The following is a 20517-nucleotide window of genomic DNA, read 5'->3' on the forward strand; positions in this document are numbered from 1 at the left end:
TACCTTATTGGAAGGCGTCGACCCTTAGTTTTAAAGATGGGTCGTTCGTCAAAGGACAAAAGAGATATTTATTACAGACTTGCTAAAGAAGAGGGTTGGCGGGCTAGAAGTGCGTATAAACTATTGCAACTTAATGATGATTTTAATCTGTTCAATGGAGTGAATCGTGTGGTGGATTTGTGTGCTGCTCCCGGAAGCTGGAGTCAAGTGTTGAGCAGGAAGCTGATTGAAGAACGGCCCGATAGTAAAGACATGGTTAAGATTGTGGCGGTTGATCTACAAGCCATGGCCCCTCTACCAGGCGTGATACAAATACAGGGAGATATCACAAAAGTAAGAAACAAAACTACATACTTTCTTTGCGATGTAGCATAAAGGTACCCTTTAGCATCGGTCAATTTTTGTCTGAGTTTTGTCATTTTTCTCATTTTAATGACAAAAGTCAGACAAAGGTGAGGAATTCACTAATGTTAATTTCAATTTGTTTGGGTGCTTTCCATTTATACGGGACCGACTGGTCAGAGACCACTCGAACTAATTAAGGGAAAATGGAACGCACCCAAACCAAAAGTCCGACCAAATTGATTGTTGAGTACCGGTAACGTGTGACTTCTTAAATTCATCTTTGAACTTCATGTAGCTTGCAATAAGTGAATGGGCATGTTTGATCGGGCATATGGAAAAGCCGGAATCCGGAACCGGAGCTGGAAACGGAACCGGAACCGGCGCAAAATTTTTCTTCGAGAATTTCATATACGCGTGAGCGTTGCAAATTGGGATCATGATTGACATGAGCACTCCTCCTCCCTTTGCTGCCTTTTCCTCACAATGGATGAAACACAGAGCCCTTGTAAGAAATGAGTAACTTAGGCTCAAGAGAAGGAAATGAATAACACAGAGGTCTTAAACATCACATACTAATAGTGGCTGTTTTTCGCAGTCAATCGGCTTCTGATTAGTTGTAGTCTCGATCTGTCGAAAATTGCTCGACCTACAGCTGCATGTCACAGTTTATGCCTGCTAGGAATAACAGTAGGGTGCACTTACCTTTTCTTTTGCAAGTCACTTTCCAAATGTGAGTATACCTTTGGTATCACGATCACTGTGCTGAAAATTTCTCAAAACAATGATAACAGAGGATGCCATCTTGAATTTTATTCCCACACGGGTATAGGGAACTGGTTTCAGTGCTTCCCAGTTTACCCTGGTCTCAATTTAAGTTCCAGTTCCGGTTCCGTTTCCATTTCCAGCTCCGGTTCCGGATTCCGGATTCCGGCTTTTCCATACGCCCTGTTTGACCGCCCATCTTTCCAGGGCTTTGGTCAAACTAGTGGAGGTTGCTGGAATGAGTTTTCGATTTTTTCTTACTGACTGTAAAAGCCATAAGGGCTAGGGTCACATACTGCTAAGAGAAAAACGTGGGAAAACATCATCAAGAGTCAGAGACAAGCCAGTAATACATTTGTCTTTAAAAACTAAGGAAGACCAGAAGAAAAACATATTAAGATGCTCTGCTGTACCTGAGCCTTGTGTGGAACTGTGCATAAGGAGAAAGTTTACATTTGGACTGAAATTTCCGGAAATTTTAGCATAATGGAAAGCACCCTTTGTCTCAGGTCTGTGAATAGTAACTGCACGCAGCGCTATTCCAGCTGCGACCACCCATGACCCCAGGCATTAGCATTTCTGAGGGTGTCAAGAAAACTGAGACCTACAGTACAGGCCAGAACTAAGCGAACCAAAATATACCCATAATACGCATCCATGTGTCTGAGCTGACGAGCATACGCGTCTGCTCTGAAATGCGTCAGTGCACATTAAGACTCATTAGTATGTATGAGCTAACTCTTTGTTTTGAGGTGTGTGTCAGTGTATTATCAACAAGCTTTAAACTGGTGGATCGCAGGCCACATGCTAAAAAAAAATGTGCAAAATGTCAAGTGCACCTTTCACTTGCCATTAAAACTCAAATTCTTAAATACCTGATGCACATCTACATGTATTTCAATCCCATATGTTACGAATCGAGGAAACAATCACGTTTCACAGAATAAAAACCAAGCTAACGCAATAGTAATTCAAAAGAAAACATTCAGTGTGCAAAGAAAGTACTGTCCGATAGCCCAGGGCTTGTGGATTTTGCTATCGGGCTGGTGAATTCTGTTTTTAACTTGCCCGATGGGCAAGTGAGGGTTTTTGAGGAATTTGAATAACAGAAAAACTGTGAAATCAATTCTGCTAGTCAATAAGTTTTTGGGGCTAGTTAAAATGACGTCTAGGCTAGTAGATGCTAGCTTCAGCTTGCCCGAATGGCAAGCTGTAAAAATGATTTTCTTTGCACCCTGACATCACTCACTAACAGATCTTGAGCTACAATCCTTTGCGTTACCACAAATTGTTAAGACACATACTTGAAAATAAAATTCACTGGGATATTGAATTTCAGATGTCTTTCATAGAAGCAAAACTGAAAGATGAGTCAAGAATCACGGGTCTGAATCGTAATTTTTGGCGCTTTTAAGTAACTTTTTTTTTTCTTTCACAACGCCATCAACATCATTTTTGGTAGCAAGCGCATGAAGGCAAATTCTTGCACTTGCTTTCTTGTTCGAAAGGTCAACAGATATCGAATTTCATTTGCCTTTCATAAAATTTAGATTAACATTTTCTTTCACAACGCCATCGACATCATTACTCTATTAGTCTCGGTGGCAAGTGCATGATGGAAAATTCTTTTCCCGTAATAATTGCCATCAGCGGGCAAAGCATACACATTCATTCCCTCGTGTGCAAATTTATTTCATGTTGATTTTCTCGCAGTTAAAATGTGTAGGCTCTTTTAAGTTTCCCTGTTTGTTTTCAGCACTGTGAATCAGATAGACATCGATCGGTGTAACTTGATTCTTGGGAAGAACTTCATTGCCTAGCAAATGACTGAAAGTTGACTCCAATATTTACCAAAGTCGACTTGTCAAGTCTGCATGTTTTTACACTTTCCAAGCAGTGCGTGATGTACGTAGTTCTTCGTCTGCCCGAAGTGGGGTGATAGGAATGCAAGAAAGAGCTTCTGGAAGAATAATATTTATTTCCTCCTTTTTTTTTTTTACCACTGTTTTGATGAGATCATTTCAAAACATTTACTTTGGCATTTCCTCGCGCATATTCTGGTGCAAATGTCGCCGTTTTTCAGCGCACTTAAGTCAATACTTTGGATCAATGTAAGATTTTAAGGGCGCATTCGAGAGTTTCCTTTAGATTAGATGAAAGCTTGTTGTAAAGTTAATTGGGATTACAGCTTAACTATGAGTGTGGCTATTTTACTCACTCAACGAGCCATTAGCGTGTGAACTATTGATTCTCTCGTAAATGCAAATTTATTTCATTTCATGCTGATTTTGTCGCTGTGAAAATTTTCAACTCTTTAAAGAACAGCTTGTTTTCTTCAAGTGTATGAACCTAGAATTGCAATTACATATAAAAAAAAGTAGGATGCCGAGCGATTTTGCAAACGAAACCCTGCACGTCACTAAATTTAGCTTGATTAATCACGGCTCTCATGAAAAGTTCCTTAGAATGAGCGACTATCAAGCTTCTTCAAAGCCGAGAAGTTGTTTTGTTTTTTACAACAATGTACCACAAAGCAAAGCTGTCACAGTGAATAACAAAAGAAAAACCTTTTCCTTCCTGACACGTCTGAGCTGATGCAGACACTCATCAGGGCCAACATATACCCTCATCTGAGTTGACGCATCCGTTGCATAAGATTTGCATCTGTGTTGTTCGCTTAGTTCTGACCTACACTGTAAGACCTAAGACCCAGAAAACTAGGACCCTGACAAACTGGCCATCAAACTCAGCAAAATATGAAAAACAGCAAAGGAATAATAACTACAAGGAAAAAGGAAGAAGAGCACAGATAAATGAAATGAAGGAGATCAAAATGGACCTGGAAAACTAAGACCCGTAAAACTAAGACCTGGAAAACTAAGAGCAGTGAGTGTGACTTCCCGACATTTAGTACGAGATAGATCACGAGAAAAGGAGAACAGCAGTCTGTTTTTTGGAAACACCTGTTTTCAAAATAAATAATAATAATAATAAGATAAGATAAAAGCAGAAATGGGCAATTAAAACATTACACTGCAATATTTTTGTTGACACTCAGGCTTCACTCATTGACCGGGAAATTATAATGGGAAGACTGACCCGGGTCACGAAATCACAGTATAATTGACGTTCTTGGTTACACAAAAAATTTCACGTCTTACAGCTGTTGGTGCGAAGAAGGTTTGGTTTGTCATCTTTGTTGTATGCTCGCTGTTCATCCTTTTTGAAGGGGTACTTTGAAGGTATCCCAAGTATTTACTGCTATATGAAATTTTTCATGCATTATTTGATCTGTCAATCAAATCATATTTTTAATGGTTTCCTTTCTGATTTTGTTGAGATCACTTCGTGTGTATGTGTTGTGGTTCAATTTTATCCATGGTTTACTTTTATTTCCCTTTGTTTAGACTCATTTAACGATAGATTACCACAACAGGGTGCAACAAAAACAGTGTCCACTTGCCCCAGGCAAGTGGTTTTGATCAGTGGACAAGTAGTTTGTTAAAGTAAATCCTCAGAAAATAAATTTAGATAAAAAGGTGCTTTTACATAAAGTGTATAGCCATGTTTTTGCAAGCATAAAACAGATCACTTTTCGTGTTTAAAAGTAATTACAAATAACAAATGAAAACTGAGAACAGCACTGATGCAGGTGACTTACAATTTATCCACCATTTTATTTCATTGTGCACAAAAGGGGCCTGGGACTCTTGGGGGATTGACTTTTGCATTTATTAATATACCCTTTACGTAACTGTTAGCTCGTACACAATTGCGGCTCAGTGAAGCATAACAGGCTATTTTGGACAATTTTTGAAAAAAGATTCAAATCCTTAGTATGTGGAACCAATTAAAGCAGCTGTTCAAGTAAATGTAGTTCAATTAAATGAACAGTGTCATTCTTCACTTTAGTGCCTGTTCATCATAGCCTTCTTTGTAGCAAATGAAGAACTCACCTTCAGCTGAAATTTGCAGGAAGAATAGTGTACATTTTGTCTGAGTTCCAACATTAAACAGGTTTATGCTTCTTATCTATTACCATGCATCATTAGATCTTGGATTTAATAACTTGACATGCGATGATAGACCTGAGCTTTGGACAAGTACAATTAGAACCTCACTTGTGAGATAACAATTAAACCAAGGATAAAATTGAACCACAACATATAATACAAAAACAATTATTCTTTTCCATCTCAGTGAATAGTAAATGCTTTAGGAATATTCATCTCGATTTCAAAGAATAATAATGTTAAGTATATGTATTGAGTAAAATATTAATTTGCTTTCCATCCTGGACATCCAAGTGAGACCAACATCCAGTCATGCCAACCCCAAAAGGGAAAAATCTTCAATCCTGAACCTAGAGCTAGGAAAAGTAGTGGGATGTGGATCACCAGAACAAAGTCGTGGGATTGTCCCAAATTTCCTATGTTATGGATATTAGAAGTCACATATCATTTTAAAGCAGCAGCAGTAAACAACATTATCAATCTTTTTCATCGCTGCCGACAAGCACATATTTGTTGGCGCCATGTTTGAAAAGAGAGATTTAGGTTTATTTAACAATAACTTTTTGCATTTGGTGACAGTGGCAATTCGCAGTAGGGTTCACATTAGGCTGAAGACATGGTTGAAAAATGTAGACCTTGCACCAAGTTGCCAAATCACATAATTACTAATCAAATGTGATTACTTGTTATGCTCTAAAAAAAATTTTGGAATATTAATTTTCAAGAAAGCATGAGAAATCAATTGGCAACTCAAGAGAGCATTCAACAGGTTCTACATTTATGTAAAATTGAGAGATTCTGAGGCTTGGTAAGTCTGAAAATCTGTAGTTTTTACCCTTGAGCAAGACAGCAAACATCTCCCTATATTTCATATGGAACTCCACCCCTTCCCCCAAGGGCTAAGGGTTAAATTGATTAGAAGATTTGATATCATTTTCTCCAAATTTTTTATTTTTATTCTTTGGAGGATTAATGTATTTCAACCATTAATGTTAAAAATAGATAATTATATGGAAGAATGATATCATCCAACAGATTTAGGCTGCAACTTTCAAAGTGTGTAGTTCAAGAAACTATTCTTACCAGAGGGCAACAGAAATTCTTGAGGGGAGAGAGGTCCAAAGGAGACAATTTTGAAGACCTCTCTAATATATATGTTGCATTACCATGAAAAAAATATTTTTCTCAGTTTATCACAGACTGAAACAATTATCTTTTACATAGTAGTTAGTGCAACAGCATTTTTGATGGAAATGTTCTTTCCAGGGGTTACCCAAAGAAGCGGGAAAATCACAGAAATTCCAGAGGATGGTGGCAGAAGGTGTGACAGGCATCCCCTGGAATGGAAATTCCAGGGGATGGGGGGCTCTAAAACAAAAGTGCTCTGCATGGGGGTGATATGAATATTTTCTGGAACTGCACATTAATTGCAGAGCCAAAGATAATTCAAGAGAATCTCTGAAAGATTTCAAATGCAATTTAAGTGGAGATGAAACAACTGAACAGTACTGTATTGACTTAAAACAAAAGGCAAATGGACAAAGAAACAAAATAAACAATACACAGAAATGCACTAAAAGTTCTTGGCTGATTTTTAGAAGTTCATCTCTTAACTTTATTACTGCAACTTTGACTTTTACTTCCTCCATTGTCAAAGCTCCTCTGTTCCTTCAGAAACTAAAAGCTATTGATCAAAAAAGCCTGTTCATATCCAAAAGGTGTGTAAATCTCTGTGGGGAACTTTTCTCTCCACATTTATTGCACCAAATTTTGAAATTATTTAAACAGATATTGCAACATTGTTGGATTTATCAAAATACCAAAAAAGGGTGTTGGACAAAACAATGACCCTACATGGACTACCCCCATGGACTACCCATATGGACTTACCCTAAAATGGACTACGCCACTGAAGTTTGCTGATAAGGGTTAGGAAACTGAGTGAATCAAGTTTTAGGTCAGTTTTCCCAGTATGATGACCCTAAATGGAACCTGATTCACTCAGTTTCCTAACCCTAATCACTAAACTTCAGCGGCGTAGTCTACTTTAGTGTAGTCCATATGGGTATTCCCAAGGGGTAATCCATGCACTGGGGATCAGCGTTTTGTCCACCACCCCAGAAAAGTGATCTGAATAAAATTCTGTTTTTTAAAAAAAATGAGCTTTCAACCACCTGATCTGCAGTCAATAGAACAAAATCAACTGAGTAAAAAATTAAGGTAGATTAAAACATTACAAAAACAAAAAACATTACAAAATTTTTGACCTCCAAACAAAACTGTTTTTGGCTAGCATCCATTCAATTTAACAGCTGAAAGTGTGTAAATACTAGAAGAAAAGACCAAAGTTGCTACAGTGCAAAGAAATTGTGGCTCAACATTTGTTTTCCTTAAAAATAAAAATTTAACAATGGATATATAATAATATAATAATATATTATTATTATTTTAATTTGTACTGTTGCAGATCTCGACTGCTCATCAAATCATAGGTCACTTTGAAGGAGAGGTAGCAGATTTAGTCATATGTGATGGTGCCCCAGATGTCACTGGACTTCATGATATCGATGAATACATTCAGGCTCAGCTTTTACTTGCAGCGCTTAATATTACCACTCATGTACTCAAACGAGGAGGAACTTTTGTGGCAAAAATATTTCGTGGAAAAGATGTTGACCTTTTGTATGCTCAGCTCAAGGTTTTTTTCCTTTCGGTGACCATCTGCAAGCCAAGAAGCAGTCGGAACTCAAGCATCGAGTCTTTTGTTGTATGTCAGAATTACTCTCCCCCATCCGGATACGTGCCATCAATGTTAAACCCACTACTGAGCAATCCTAGCCAGTTCAAAAGGTTGGTTTGTCTTTCTATATTTAACATTCTTTTATCAATTCAGATGCCAACATCTGGGAAGATCTAAAATCTACAGCAGGGGTAATATTGCAGAATGCGGAAAGCAGAATGCAGAATGCTGAATGACTCTGAAGTTTAGTGATTATCTAAGGGTTAGGAATTGGAGTGAATCAAGTTTCAGGTCAGTATAATGACCCTAAAAGGAACCTGATTCATTCAATTTTCTTAACCCTTATCACTTAACCCAGAGTCATTCGGCATTCTGCATTCAGTGTTCTGTAAAATACCCCCGCCATAAAATTACCCCCTCCACACCCCAATAAAATATGCAAATCAACCCATTTCCCAAATAATTACATGAGGCACTGACCATCAAAACTTGCTTTTATGATTCACTAAAAAAATATTTTTTACTGAAGTAAGTGAAAAGTGCATGTAGAGAAACTTTACTTTGAATTAAAATAAAAAATAAAAAAATTGGGCTTAATTCCAAGAATGTATGTGTTGCAGGTCAAAATTCAATTCACGTTAAAATTTTTTAGTGCGTATAATAGTTTGATTCTAGATTTCCTTTGTCTCTCAGCCCCAATTATTTCGAAAGCGAAGCACTCGAAAACGAAGACCGAAGCACGAAGCACCCAAATCTCGAAACAAAGCACCCAAATCTCGAAAATGGAGCACCCAAGACTTGAAAACAAAGCACCCAAATCTCTAGCCTGCGAACACACCCGTTTTGCCTCACTCTTTGCCGCTGGGGACATTTCGCGCAGAGGAACGTCTGCGACTCAGCAACAGAAATTCCATACTGATGACATAAAATCTGTCCAGAATCCGGTCAGAAGCGCTGATTGGTCGGCGGAGTAGTTACATTGTTTTAGTTATTGTTTACGAATGACAGACAAAAGACAAAAGGCCACAAAGGTCAAATCTAAACACAAAGAATCTGTAACAAAACAGTCAATATTTGTGGAATATAGTCTTCTCTAGAAGAAGCATTTGAGTTTTGCTGGAGCTCGTTGGCAGATGAACACAACACTTTTCCAAAATCGACCATAAGACACGTAAAACTAGACAAATTTATATTTGGAACCCCATGACTACCGAATTTATTATGTAAACATTGATTTGCATCATCAGTACGGAATTTCTGTCGCTGAGTCGCAGACGTTCCTCCGTGCAAAACGTCCCCAGCGGCGAAGAGTGAGGAGACACGGATGTTTTCACAGGCTACCAAATCTCGAAAACAAAGCACCCAAATCTCGAAAACGAAGCACCCAAATCTCAAAAACGGAGCACCCAAATCTCGAAAACGGAGCACCCAAATCTCAAAAACGAAGGACACAAAACTCGAAAGCGAAGCACCCTAAACTCGAAAGCGAAGCACCCTAAACTCGAAACCTGTCTGTCACGAGACAGTCCCTTGTCAAGTCACCAGCAGCAGGAATCAAGCACGATAACGAATAGAATGCAGTTCAAAACTATTCAAGTAGAACTACAAGGTGTTGCAAATGCATTTCCTTCGCCCTGACTGTTGGCCATTTCGGAGTTGCGTAAGACACTGGGGCGAGTATCAGATTTAAACTATCGATAAATAAAAGGTCGGAAAATGGGCAAACATAGTGATTTTCAAATTAGGTCCTTCTAGGTAGTAGATGCATGACAAATTTTACAGTTAAACAGGAAAACTGAAAAATATTTTAAAGAGTTTATATGGTTTTTCTTTTGTCGGGGGTAGGGTGTGGCTACACGTAGGCTACCCTGTCTAAGGTATGGGTCGCACTACCTTGAGGTAGAAATCTGTCATCAGTGGACATTGCTATGTGAGAACCCCATTAGTTTTCAGGTTGGAAAAAACTTTGAAAATCGGCAAAAACTTCAAAAACGCCATAGTGCTTGTGTGGGGCAGGCAGATTTTGGAAAACTCGAGCTAAACAGGAAGGACATGCAGCGGTAACAGTCAGCGCTTGTCAGTGGTGAACGTGATCAACTTGAAACATGATCAATTAGAAATAAACGTAGCCGAATGTTCAGACCTTCGCGCTTTCACAGACAGATGAGAGAACTTCTATCCTTGGCCATTTTACAGCTTTTACGCAAACATTCAAACAAACAAACAAACATTCAATTGTAGGGGCAGAGAAAGTTGGAATGCCGGCTAGTCGAACACTTGAAGTTTACTGGTAAGACCAGTGATCAACGTAAGTGCTCGCGAAGTGCTCTAGCAGACGCTCATGTAGACAAAAGGGTGGCAGGAAAGAAAGGCTCAACTAAATATCGATATCACCCTACAACTTCACGCGAGAAATCAAATGCCCTGTGGGATGGATTGGTGGACCTTTGAAGGTGCGAACTGATCCGTTGCCTCCACCTGGTTTGGCCTGCGTCATGCAAGACTTAAAAGTTGTAGTCCTTCAACGTACAGTGGTTTCAAGATTTGGGTGCTTCGTTTTCGAGTTTTGGGTGCTTCGTTTTCGAGTCTTGGGTGCTCTGTTTTCGAGTTTTGGGTGCTTCGTTTTCGAGATTTGGGTGCTTCGTGCTTCGGTCTTCGTTTTCGAGTGCTTCATTTTCAAAACTACCCAATTATTCATGAATTAGCTACAGGGCTAGGAGACAAAGGAAATTGAGAATCAACCTAGGTTAAAAAATTTTGACCTGAACTGAATTTTGACCTGTAACATACCCAAGAGATTTAATGACCGGTCAGGAGACCAGGAGATTGGTGTCAGGAGATTCCTGGATAATCCGGGATAGTTGGTGTATTGTTGTAGGTTCAATGGTTCCTTAGGTCAATCTGTTTTAACCTACAATCATGGACAAAAGTCTTGGGACACTTTTTGCATTTCTGGGGTGTTTTCGAATTCACACATGTCCTCCCCTAACCCCACAAACAACGTTGGATGTGTGTATCCAGAATTTTTTCGAATCCAAGTTTCAACTTTATAGAGGGTGGGGAGAGGGAGAACTGCAAGAAAAATTTTGAAAAGGATGCACTATTAATTTTTATGAGGGAACCCAGAAATTACCGAAAATTATGAGAACTGCGTTACTCATATATCGGCCAGCCTTCCTATAAATCCTATTTTTTCTATTTATTAATTTTTATAGGATCCTATAAAACTCCTATATTTCCTATACTGTTTACATTATAAATTTGATTCATTTTAAAAGAAAATGAAAAGATAATAAACACCTCTCTATGACAGTTCAGCAATCCAAACTCCAAGAAATCATGAATTATGCTAATGTGAAAGACTTGAAACTGTGACTCAGAAATTGACTGGACACATCCTGTACTTTTATGTTTGACTTGAAGTTCACCAAAGAAGCGGATTTTACATGATTGTATGTAAGGCTCCTTTAGCTTTTTAGATACTCTTCACGTTGGGAACCCACAATTTATTATTCAGTTAACAACTGTTGAAGCAGTCTTAATGCTGTTGTTGTTCAAAACCTTGTTTGTGCTGGACATTGATGAGAAAAGTGGATACATTAAGCTAGGGTTCATAGATGTATTCAGGGATTAATGTTTCTCTTTCAAAATATGTCAGCTCTTTGATATGCATCTTGTGATGTTAATCAACTTCTCGTAAGTGGTTTAGTGTTTTTGGAGGTTGTAAGAAGTGATCCTGTGATTGTTGACAACTGCTGTAAATTGTCTTGAACACATTTGCAAACATGTAAAAACGGTCTCAGGAATGATGTGAGACTCATGAAATAATTGTTTTTCAACTAACATATGTCATCTGTGTGGATCTGAAATTCCTATAAAATTCCTATATTTTGTCCCAAAATCCTATAAATCTCCTATATTCATGCTGCTCTCCTCGTATTTTTCCTATAAATTATTTTGGAAAATGGCTGGGATGTATGCATTACTGTCCCAAGGACTTTTTTCAAGGATTGTCTGAATTCTAGGTTTTTTGAAAGATATGTGTTTTCTCCATTATTAATTTGTAAGCCTTTTAAGCTTTTTGGAGACAAGTAGCTAGGTGACCACATGCAATAATAATGACCTTAGAAACGATTTTCTCAATATCTTTAGCCATGAACAGGGCATATCATGAAACAACTGCTTTTTTCTCTCATTTATCACAGTTACATTTGCTCCTATTGCATTTTAGTGTTGTAGTCAAATCACAGGGACAGGCCATTTTGATCACTTTTTTTTTTTCACGGCCATTCCATCTTTTGGAAAATGTTCATTGTTAGTTTGTCTACCAAGCCTATTGAATTTTTTTACATAATGTGGTCGTATTGAGTACTCGCGACTGTAATGTTGACATCGCTGAGCAAAAGTTTTACCCATAATTTAGAGGTCCTCGTGCTTTGCCATATATCCACAACTTTTAAGCTCTTTGCCCTGCACACAATAATGTACAGTAAGTAATTTGTTGCTTTCCTTGACCGTTTTCAATCATTAGTCTTGTTTAAAGTTACGTTATCCTTTTTGGAATTAAGCATTATATGTGCAATGAGATACATGACAATTTCTGGTGTATATTATTTGTTGTGAGGAAATCCTTGAAATACGTTCAGAAAACTGCAGAAAGCTGGGAAAATGTTGGCTCTATTCGAGTCTTTCATCAGAAGCACAAAAAAACACTTTTACATGCTTCAAAACCACTCAAAATTTATATTTCTTTTTCCAGCTCTTTTTCAGACAATCATGGACTAAATTCTTAGGACACTTTTGCATTTCCAGGATCGAGTTTTCTAATTCACACTTGCCCAACCCCTCCCCTTACCCCACAAACAACATTGGACATGTGTTTCTCAAACTTATTAATAATTCTTAATGTTCAATGAGTGTTTGGAAATAAGGTGAAAAACTGCTGATTTTTGCATCCTTAATTTCCCCTTCTAAAATATCATTTTGTATAATGAGAAGTAATATCAAGCATCCAACACAGTGTTTCATGACCAGAAGAAACACCTCGAAGTTTATCGTAAATACTTTGCTGCACATTTTATTTTAAACTCACTTGTCAGTGTTTCATCTGGTGATGAAACACTGCGTGCATCTCATACTTGAGTTATTACATCCAGGATTGTTTACCGAGTTTCAACTTTGTATAGGATGGAGGGAGGAAAAACTCCAAGAAAAATTTCAAAAACTATACACTGTTTTATGACGGACCCCAAAAATTACAGAAATTATGAATACTCCATTTACTTTCCCAAGGACTTTTGTCCAGGATTGTAGGTCAATTTGTTCCAGAACAGGTCAATTAGATCCAAAGGTGTATTTTTTATCATCCTACATAACATTATGCAAAATTTAATTTTTTTCAAAGTACTTGCATGTAAAACAAGCAACAAGTTTAAGTTATGTTCATTAAAGGGGCTTCAGGATCGGAAAGCCTTTACACTGACTGATCATTGTATTTCCATTAGTAAATTATTATCACTAGAGTCAAACTAGGGCTATGAGTGTAAGGGTATAAATAAACTGGGTCAATTAGATTTTTGTTTGTTCCAGTTGCTGATAGAGTCACTGTAGTGTACTCTGACAGGTTTAGTCTGAATAGGGCTCACTGTCGCTTTGAGCAATCCCAGCCAAGTTACCAAATAAGGGGCCCTAATTTTTACATTTTTTAAAGAAAAGTATGTTTCTGCTTTTGATTTTTTTGTTTTGCACTGGGCAAATTCACAACAGTACCTTTGTAAAAAAGGAATTATCTCAAGTCCTAGGAACAGATTCACAAGGCAATTTATAGCCCTCTCCTAAAAATTAGCTTCTTAATTTCTATATGTAGGTGTTCTGCTATTCAAGTTTGACAAATGACTTTATCACTACAACTGGACATCATAATGAAAGGAGTCAAATGCATCATACATGTACCTCTTTTGGTACCTCTCTTCTGTACAAACTAGTGAAACATTTTTAAACATTCTGGGTACTTTCATCCTGACATATGAAGCATCCAAATCATCTGAATCAGATTGTGTATTAAGGCTTAGTTTTCTTTTAAAAAACGCATTTTTAAAACAAAACAAACTCCACCTTTTTTTCTGATGAGACATTTTGATTTCAGTCTTAGTTCGTTGAGGCAAGCTATAAAATGTTGACATACACTTATTATTTTTGTTAGTTTTGGCCGCTTGTGCGGGGTGACCACTTGGTCTGCAGGGGCTGACATTTGATTGCATATTTTAGCTCTGCTTTGCTTTACTTTGCTGATCTTTGCAGATCATTGCTATTCATAGCCTGTGATATCTGCTGGTTTTGCTCCCACTCCTCCCACCCCCAGATAAGTAAGTATGGGTTGTGGTAAATATTCCCTCTGAGATCTTTCAGTGTGAAGGTGCCAGGTTGTTGGTGCTTGCCTGGTTGCCATGGTTACCTCTAAGGCAATGCTCCGCTTTTGCACTATAGGCCCCTCCACCTTTAAGGCACCTGCTCCCAAGGTAGTAGAGTGCAACACAGATTAACAAGGTTGTAGATAAAGGAATAAATGAACTTATATTTACTACCTAGACCAGAAAAAATTGTTATATATATATATGGTCAGTGTTTGTGTGACAGTGTCTCTACCCACTAGCACAATTTACAATGTAAATAGCCTGAAACAAATGTCTTTAGTTTGAAATTTTAACGTTTTTATATCTAATATCATTTAAACAGTACAGTGTCATATCATCTGTTAATTTAATTTTGCAGTCTTGAAGGAGCAAATCGAGTTATTATCCCTTTCATGGCTTGTGGAGACCTCAGTGCATATGATTCTGACCAGACATATCCACTGGCTGCTGAACAAAAGCAATACAAATCCCTATTACCCACCCAGGAGCCAATCAACCCACCATACAAAACTGCTTGTCTTCTCAAGAAAAATAACTCACTGGCATCCTCAGAAAACAGTGGAAAGAAGTGCAACATGTCACATAGTACAAATTCCACATCTGGCCTGTAAAGAAAGGAACTGAGCTTCAAATTTGAAAGACAGGGAGTCCAAGGCAATGTGTCAACAATAGCCCTATTTGGTTGGTAAACAGATCCATGAATGGTGGCATGGGTAATTCTACACCTGCTTATCCCCCATTGTGGGTTTTGGGTTTTTTGCCAGTTTTTCCAATACAGTGAACTTTGCCATATATTTTTTTCATGCTTAGCTTTCTTAAGCTACCACATGTTCCTAAACTGGTCTGGCTGGTTCGCATCCTCTGGGGAATGGGATCAGTCTTCTCAAAGACAAATCAATTAAGGATAGTGCCTCAAACCCTAAACTGTTAGAATAAGCTAAAAGATGTCAACAAAGTGCAAGAGTCACAGTCAGTGAATATTGATAATGAAATATTATTGAAACTAAGAGAAGAACCTTTTTTAGTGTTGACACCTACAGGGATCGAGTGCAAGGTTAATTTAAGAGTGAATGAGCATTAACTGGGCTAGTTTGGGGTCATTCTCTTGTGGGAATTATTTTTTTTAATTCAGGTTAGAATATTGCATCAGTTTTTCCAAAACGTTGATCCTCTTAAATGCTTATAAATCTGTACTTTCGCCTAGTTTTTGGAGCTTGTGAAAGCTGGAAAATTTATGCACCAGTTCAATCATGTGAAACCTTTTTTAAAACATGTATGTAAACAGCAAAGCCATGCATGTTGAAGTTACCTGTAGTCCCCCCCCCCCCCCCCCCACCCGGGCCTGTGGTTACTTTGGATCTGCAAATTTCAACAGAAATTTGAATAAAAATAAGTAAAAATAAATTGTCTTTGTTTATTGTTGATTACAATAGTGCACCTGCTTCCATAGTGATACTCATTGTAATGGCTCAGTTAATTCCAAGCGTGACCATCCCCCCCGGGCATTTGTCATCTTGTCGGTCCCGGCAGTGGGGAATTTGTCAGAAAACTCCTGCCCAAGGGTAGGACTTAAAAATATGCCTATTTAGATAGCTATAGATAATTCTATAAAGTAAATTTTATCACATACGCTGGAATGGTTTTCTCTCCATCACAACCCTACCCCACAGTATTTTTTGCGATTTTCAGGCGCAACCTCGTTCCCAGGGTTCTCTCCTACCCGCCTTACTGGGCGAGAGAGAGAGAGAAAAGGTCAGCACTCGTTAACATCCGTCGAAAGGCCCTGTTATCTTCGGTCGGATTTCGTAAACGTATGACGTAACGCTCGCCTCGTGGTTCCCCGTGTGACTCATGTAAGCTTTGCTTCGATCGTCCACTCTGATTTGTTTGATGATCTGATGTTTGTTTCGAGGTCTTGTCTTGTTTTTTCGATCATCCCTCAATTGATTCAACCAAGAAGATGCCGCTGCATCTGTTTGGAGAGGATGTTTTAATGTTTCGCCTCGATCATTCAAGCCTCAATAGCGCATCAAGAAGGTCCTTTCAGCGGATGTTACTGAGTAACATCCTTTGAATGGCCCCGGATCGAATGGCATTCATGAAGAAAAATAAAACTCAAATGAACCGCTGCCCCATTTAACAGCTTTTTCAAATATTGGCGGGAATATAAAAAATAGAGAATATGTCTGTCTCTGTCGAATGATAATGAATGCTTGCAACAACAACAACAACAACAACTTTATTTGTACCCAGCTGTCCCCTACATTGATTTACATGATACAAAAAAATTAGATAAAAATATACACAGTTGTTGTCTTTCTCTACGATTTGGTATAGTCGTGAAATGTAAACTGTTTTCCAGCTTTGTACTTTATAACTTCTAAAGCTATGGCAGTAGCGAATTGTGACGCTCAGTAATAAAATGTGGAAACCAACGCTTTTAATATTAAGAAGGGCTGGGTAAGTAACTTGTTCTGTTTTTTAGCCTTTCTAAAATCGTTGTTTGCAGATCAATAGCCGGTTTTGTTTATGGCTCGTGGTCCGGATGCCTTTTTCTATGGGTTTACCGGTATAATAAACCATAGGTTTTTGACCAATCAGATCACGCGTACGATCTCAGTTATTTTATAATTGTAAATAACCACTCTTGTTTTGGTTATATACAAATAACCACTCCAAATAATAAAAATACATTTGGCGCCCCATATCACAGTCCCTATTTTTCCGTAAGATCGTCGAGATCGAGCACTTTGCTTTACGGGCACCCATCTTGGATGAGTGTCAAAACTACTTAGGGGGCGGGGGGCGGTTTGGAAGGACGCGAGAAAAATAGTCCCTAAGTAGTTTTGACGCTCATCCAAGGTGGCTGCCCGTAACGCAAAGCCTATTGCGACAGGATTCTCTAATCATCCTGATATTGTAGAATTCTGTAGGTACTTTTCATCATTGGTCAAGTCAATCTTTGCCCAAAGAGATTTCAGGAGCAGGAAAATAGCATTTTCCTGCGAATTAATTTACTGAAAATGTCCCGACGAAAACGCTGGAATAGGATTTCCGAGACCCTAAATTTAAAAATTTTCTGGGGGAGCATGCCCCCAGATCCACAAGGTTGGGTCGCCTTCGGCGCAACAACTTTCCTCCCCACTTGCGTGCGAAAGGTTTATTAGAAGATACATCATTATGGGAGCTCTAAAGTGGAACGGATTATGATAGAATTATGATAACTCGAAAGAACAGACGGGAGCCAACCTTAATTCTCCAGTCAGCAAATGATGTGGCCAATAAAATTGTAAAAGAAATCGAAAAGAGAGAGACTTTATTTGGTATTTCACTCAGTTTTTAGCAAGTACAGAATTGAATCCAGGGATCAAAAGAATTTCACGGGATCGGGGATCAGGATTTGCAACAATTTTGGATCAGGTATCATAATTTTATGACGAAAATGTGAGATCAGTCGGGAAAATGTATACCTCGTTAAGACCCTGTTGTATAACAAAACAATGTAAAATACGATACGTTTCACGGAAATGCAAAATTATTTTTGAATATGTGTAATGTCTGAAGATTAAAGGACAAGGGAACAAATTAGTCAGAAATGAATTATGTGACGGCACGACAATTCGTTGGATAATCTCTGGACTATCATGAAAACCAGCTTAAGTAGATGACGGTAAATGAAGACTAATGGTGGTAGATGTAGGCGTATGAAGGTAAAAGAAGGCTAATGAATGTAGATGACCGTGGATAAAGGCTAATCGGGGTAGATGAAGGTGAATGAAGGCTAATGGAGGAAGATGACGGTAGATGAAGGTGAAAGAAGGCAAAGGTAAATGAAGGCCTATGTAGGTAGATGAAAATTAATAACGAAGGATGAGTGTGAATGAAGGTAAATGAATTAGAATGAAGGTGAATTAAAATAAATGAAGGTAAATGAAGATTAATGAAAGCGAATGATGGTGTACGGAGGAAAATGAAAGTAAATGAAGGAAAATGAGGATGGAAGAAGGTAAATGAAAGAGAAAAGAGGAAAGTGAAGGAAGTGGAAGAAGCCATGTTGAAAATAGAAGTCTGCAAGTCGTTATGGGAAAGGAACGCGAAAATGGGTCACGTGGCCACTTGCTGAAGACCAAATTAGGTGAATCACCATTTCTGTATTAAATAACCATTTTTGCACAGTTTTGGATTTTTAATCGTCCATGTTTGTTTATTTATTTTACTAAATAACCAATTGTCCAGTTTGTCTGTAAATAACCAATTTTCCATTCTGCCTGCATTTTGGTTATTTAATAAATAACCAATTTCACATTTTGGTTATTTAATAAATAACCAATTTCGCATTTTGGTTATTTAATCAATAACCAATCTCGCATTTTGGTTATTTAATAAATAACCAATTTCACATTTTGGTTATTTAATAAATAACCAATTTCGCATTTTGGGTTATTTAATCAATAACCAATCTCGCATTTTGGTTATTTAATAAATAATCAATCTCGTATTTTGGTTATTTGATAAATAACCAATCTCGCATTTCAAATAACCAATCTCGCATTTGGTTATTTAGAAATAACCACTTTTTAATTTTTGGTTATTTGCTAAATAACCAAATTTCAGTTTTGGTTATTTGTAGATAACCAATTTTATACTTTGGTTATTCAGAAATAATAAAACTGTAATGTGGTTATTTGTAAATAACCACTCTTGTTTTGGTTATATACAAATAACCACCCTAAATAATAAAATATATTTGGCGCCCCATAGAAATCGATAATGATTTTTTTATCGATTACTATCGATTCCTATCGATTCTTATCGATTTTGTTAATCGGTAATAATCAATATATCATTTTTTCCGTGACTTCGATTTCTATCGATTTCCGATATCAATCGATGTTATTGATTTTGAAGTTTTAAACGTAATTTGAAGACAAACGTTTTCTGATATAATGTTGCAATTTATAGACTAGATATTTATTCATTCGTGTAATTTTTAATTGTAAGGCGCATTTGAAAACTGTATAGTTGAATTTGCGCGGTATAAATAAATGTTATTATTATTAGTATTATTATTATTATTATTATTATTATTATTATTATTATTGATCGGCGGATTAACTCGATTAATATCGATGCTATCGATTGATTTCCGATATCGATTTTTATCGATTAATTACGTCTTGATCTCTTTGGTCTGCAAGCGTGAGACTCGCGCATATTAATGCGTGAGAGTTGGCAGATATTAAGTGGAGGAAATAAAGTCGATCCTCCCGGTACGGACACCTCTCTAATACAGACACCCCTCTATTATGGACAGCAGTTTCCAATGTCCTGAAAAACTTATCATATATTTTCTTTTAAAAAGACCTCCATAATACGGACTCTCTCTAATACGGACAACGGACACTAAATCTCGGCCCCAGAGAGTAAATTCATATAAACACGGACACTGCAGTGATCAGATGATGATGTGTATGCAAGGTGTGTGTTTTCAAAAGCCCAAGTGTGAGCATGCAGAGGAACATAACCGCCTTTTTTAAGGCTTGAATAACTACAGATAGCATAACAATGGGCTATTGACTCAGAGGCCATGAGGGCGAGAGGAATAATTGATTTAGTAAAATCCAACTGGTTCGGTCAAAAATATCGAGAATAAAAAAAATTTAGCTAGTTAAAGCTCGACTTTAATCCCTTTTTGCCGCCAAAAAGCCCGCGATTTTCGCTACTAGTGGGCTATAACATACAGCCTAGTAGTAGCTCAACCAATCAGAACGCAGCATTGATGATAGACCACTAGTTGGATTTTACTAATTTCTACTAGCCTGAATTTCATTCTATCACTCTCTCCCTGCCGCGTGTCGCCTTTTCTTGATTTTCACGCGCGCTTGCGTTTCGCTCGCTCTACTATCCCTGAGGAAAAATGGGGGACTACTCGTAGTCTAAACAAGGAGGCCTCTGCGAAGGAGAGAGTGATGATGACCTGAAAAGCATCATAACCGGACACATGGGAACGAGGTTGCGCTTCAGGTGATTTTTAATCTTAAATCTTAACCAATCAAATGCAATCTACTTTGCATTAGAGACACAATCATGAATCAAAAGGGATTCTAACTTAGAGATCTTAGAACTTAGTAAAAGAAAATGGTAAGAAAATATTTGGTTTAGAAGTGGCTTTACGAGCCTGATAAATAGTTTTCTAGCCTTCTATTACCGGCAAACGGTTGTTCGCAAAATTGAAAAACGGCAG

At 37.7% G+C, this 20517-nt stretch overlaps 1 protein-coding gene across 1 annotated transcript; it reads left to right on the plus strand.

Annotated features, from left to right (window-relative positions):
• Positions 1-5: 5 nt before the first annotated feature.
• On the plus strand, positions 6-15677 carry LOC140948366 (tRNA (cytidine(32)/guanosine(34)-2'-O)-methyltransferase-like). The gene is made up of 3 exons (XM_073397601.1): positions 6-333; positions 7588-7970; positions 14632-15677. The coding sequence occupies exons 1-3, from the start codon at positions 37-39 to the stop codon at positions 14882-14884; spliced, it is 933 nt and encodes a 310-aa protein (XP_073253702.1). The 5' UTR covers positions 6-36; the 3' UTR covers positions 14885-15677.
• The last annotated feature ends 4840 nt before the right edge of the window (positions 15678-20517 follow it).

Source organism: Porites lutea, chromosome 9 (assembly GCF_958299795.1).
Source record: "Porites lutea chromosome 9, jaPorLute2.1, whole genome shotgun sequence".
Lineage (NCBI taxonomy): Eukaryota > Metazoa > Cnidaria > Anthozoa > Scleractinia > Poritidae > Porites > Porites lutea.

Bases quoted from the DNA above. Each gene is read 5' to 3' on its own strand.
- LOC140948366 (XM_073397601.1), top strand. From the start codon at position 37: ATGGGTCGTTCGTCAAAGGACAAAAGAGATATTTATTACAGACTTGCT. The intron at 334-7,587 runs GTAAGAAACAAA...GTACTGTTGCAG, and splicing joins TACAGGGAGATATCACAAAA to ATCTCGACTGCTCATCAAAT. The intron at 7,971-14,631 runs GTTGGTTTGTCT...TTAATTTTGCAG, and splicing joins AATCCTAGCCAGTTCAAAAG to TCTTGAAGGAGCAAATCGAG.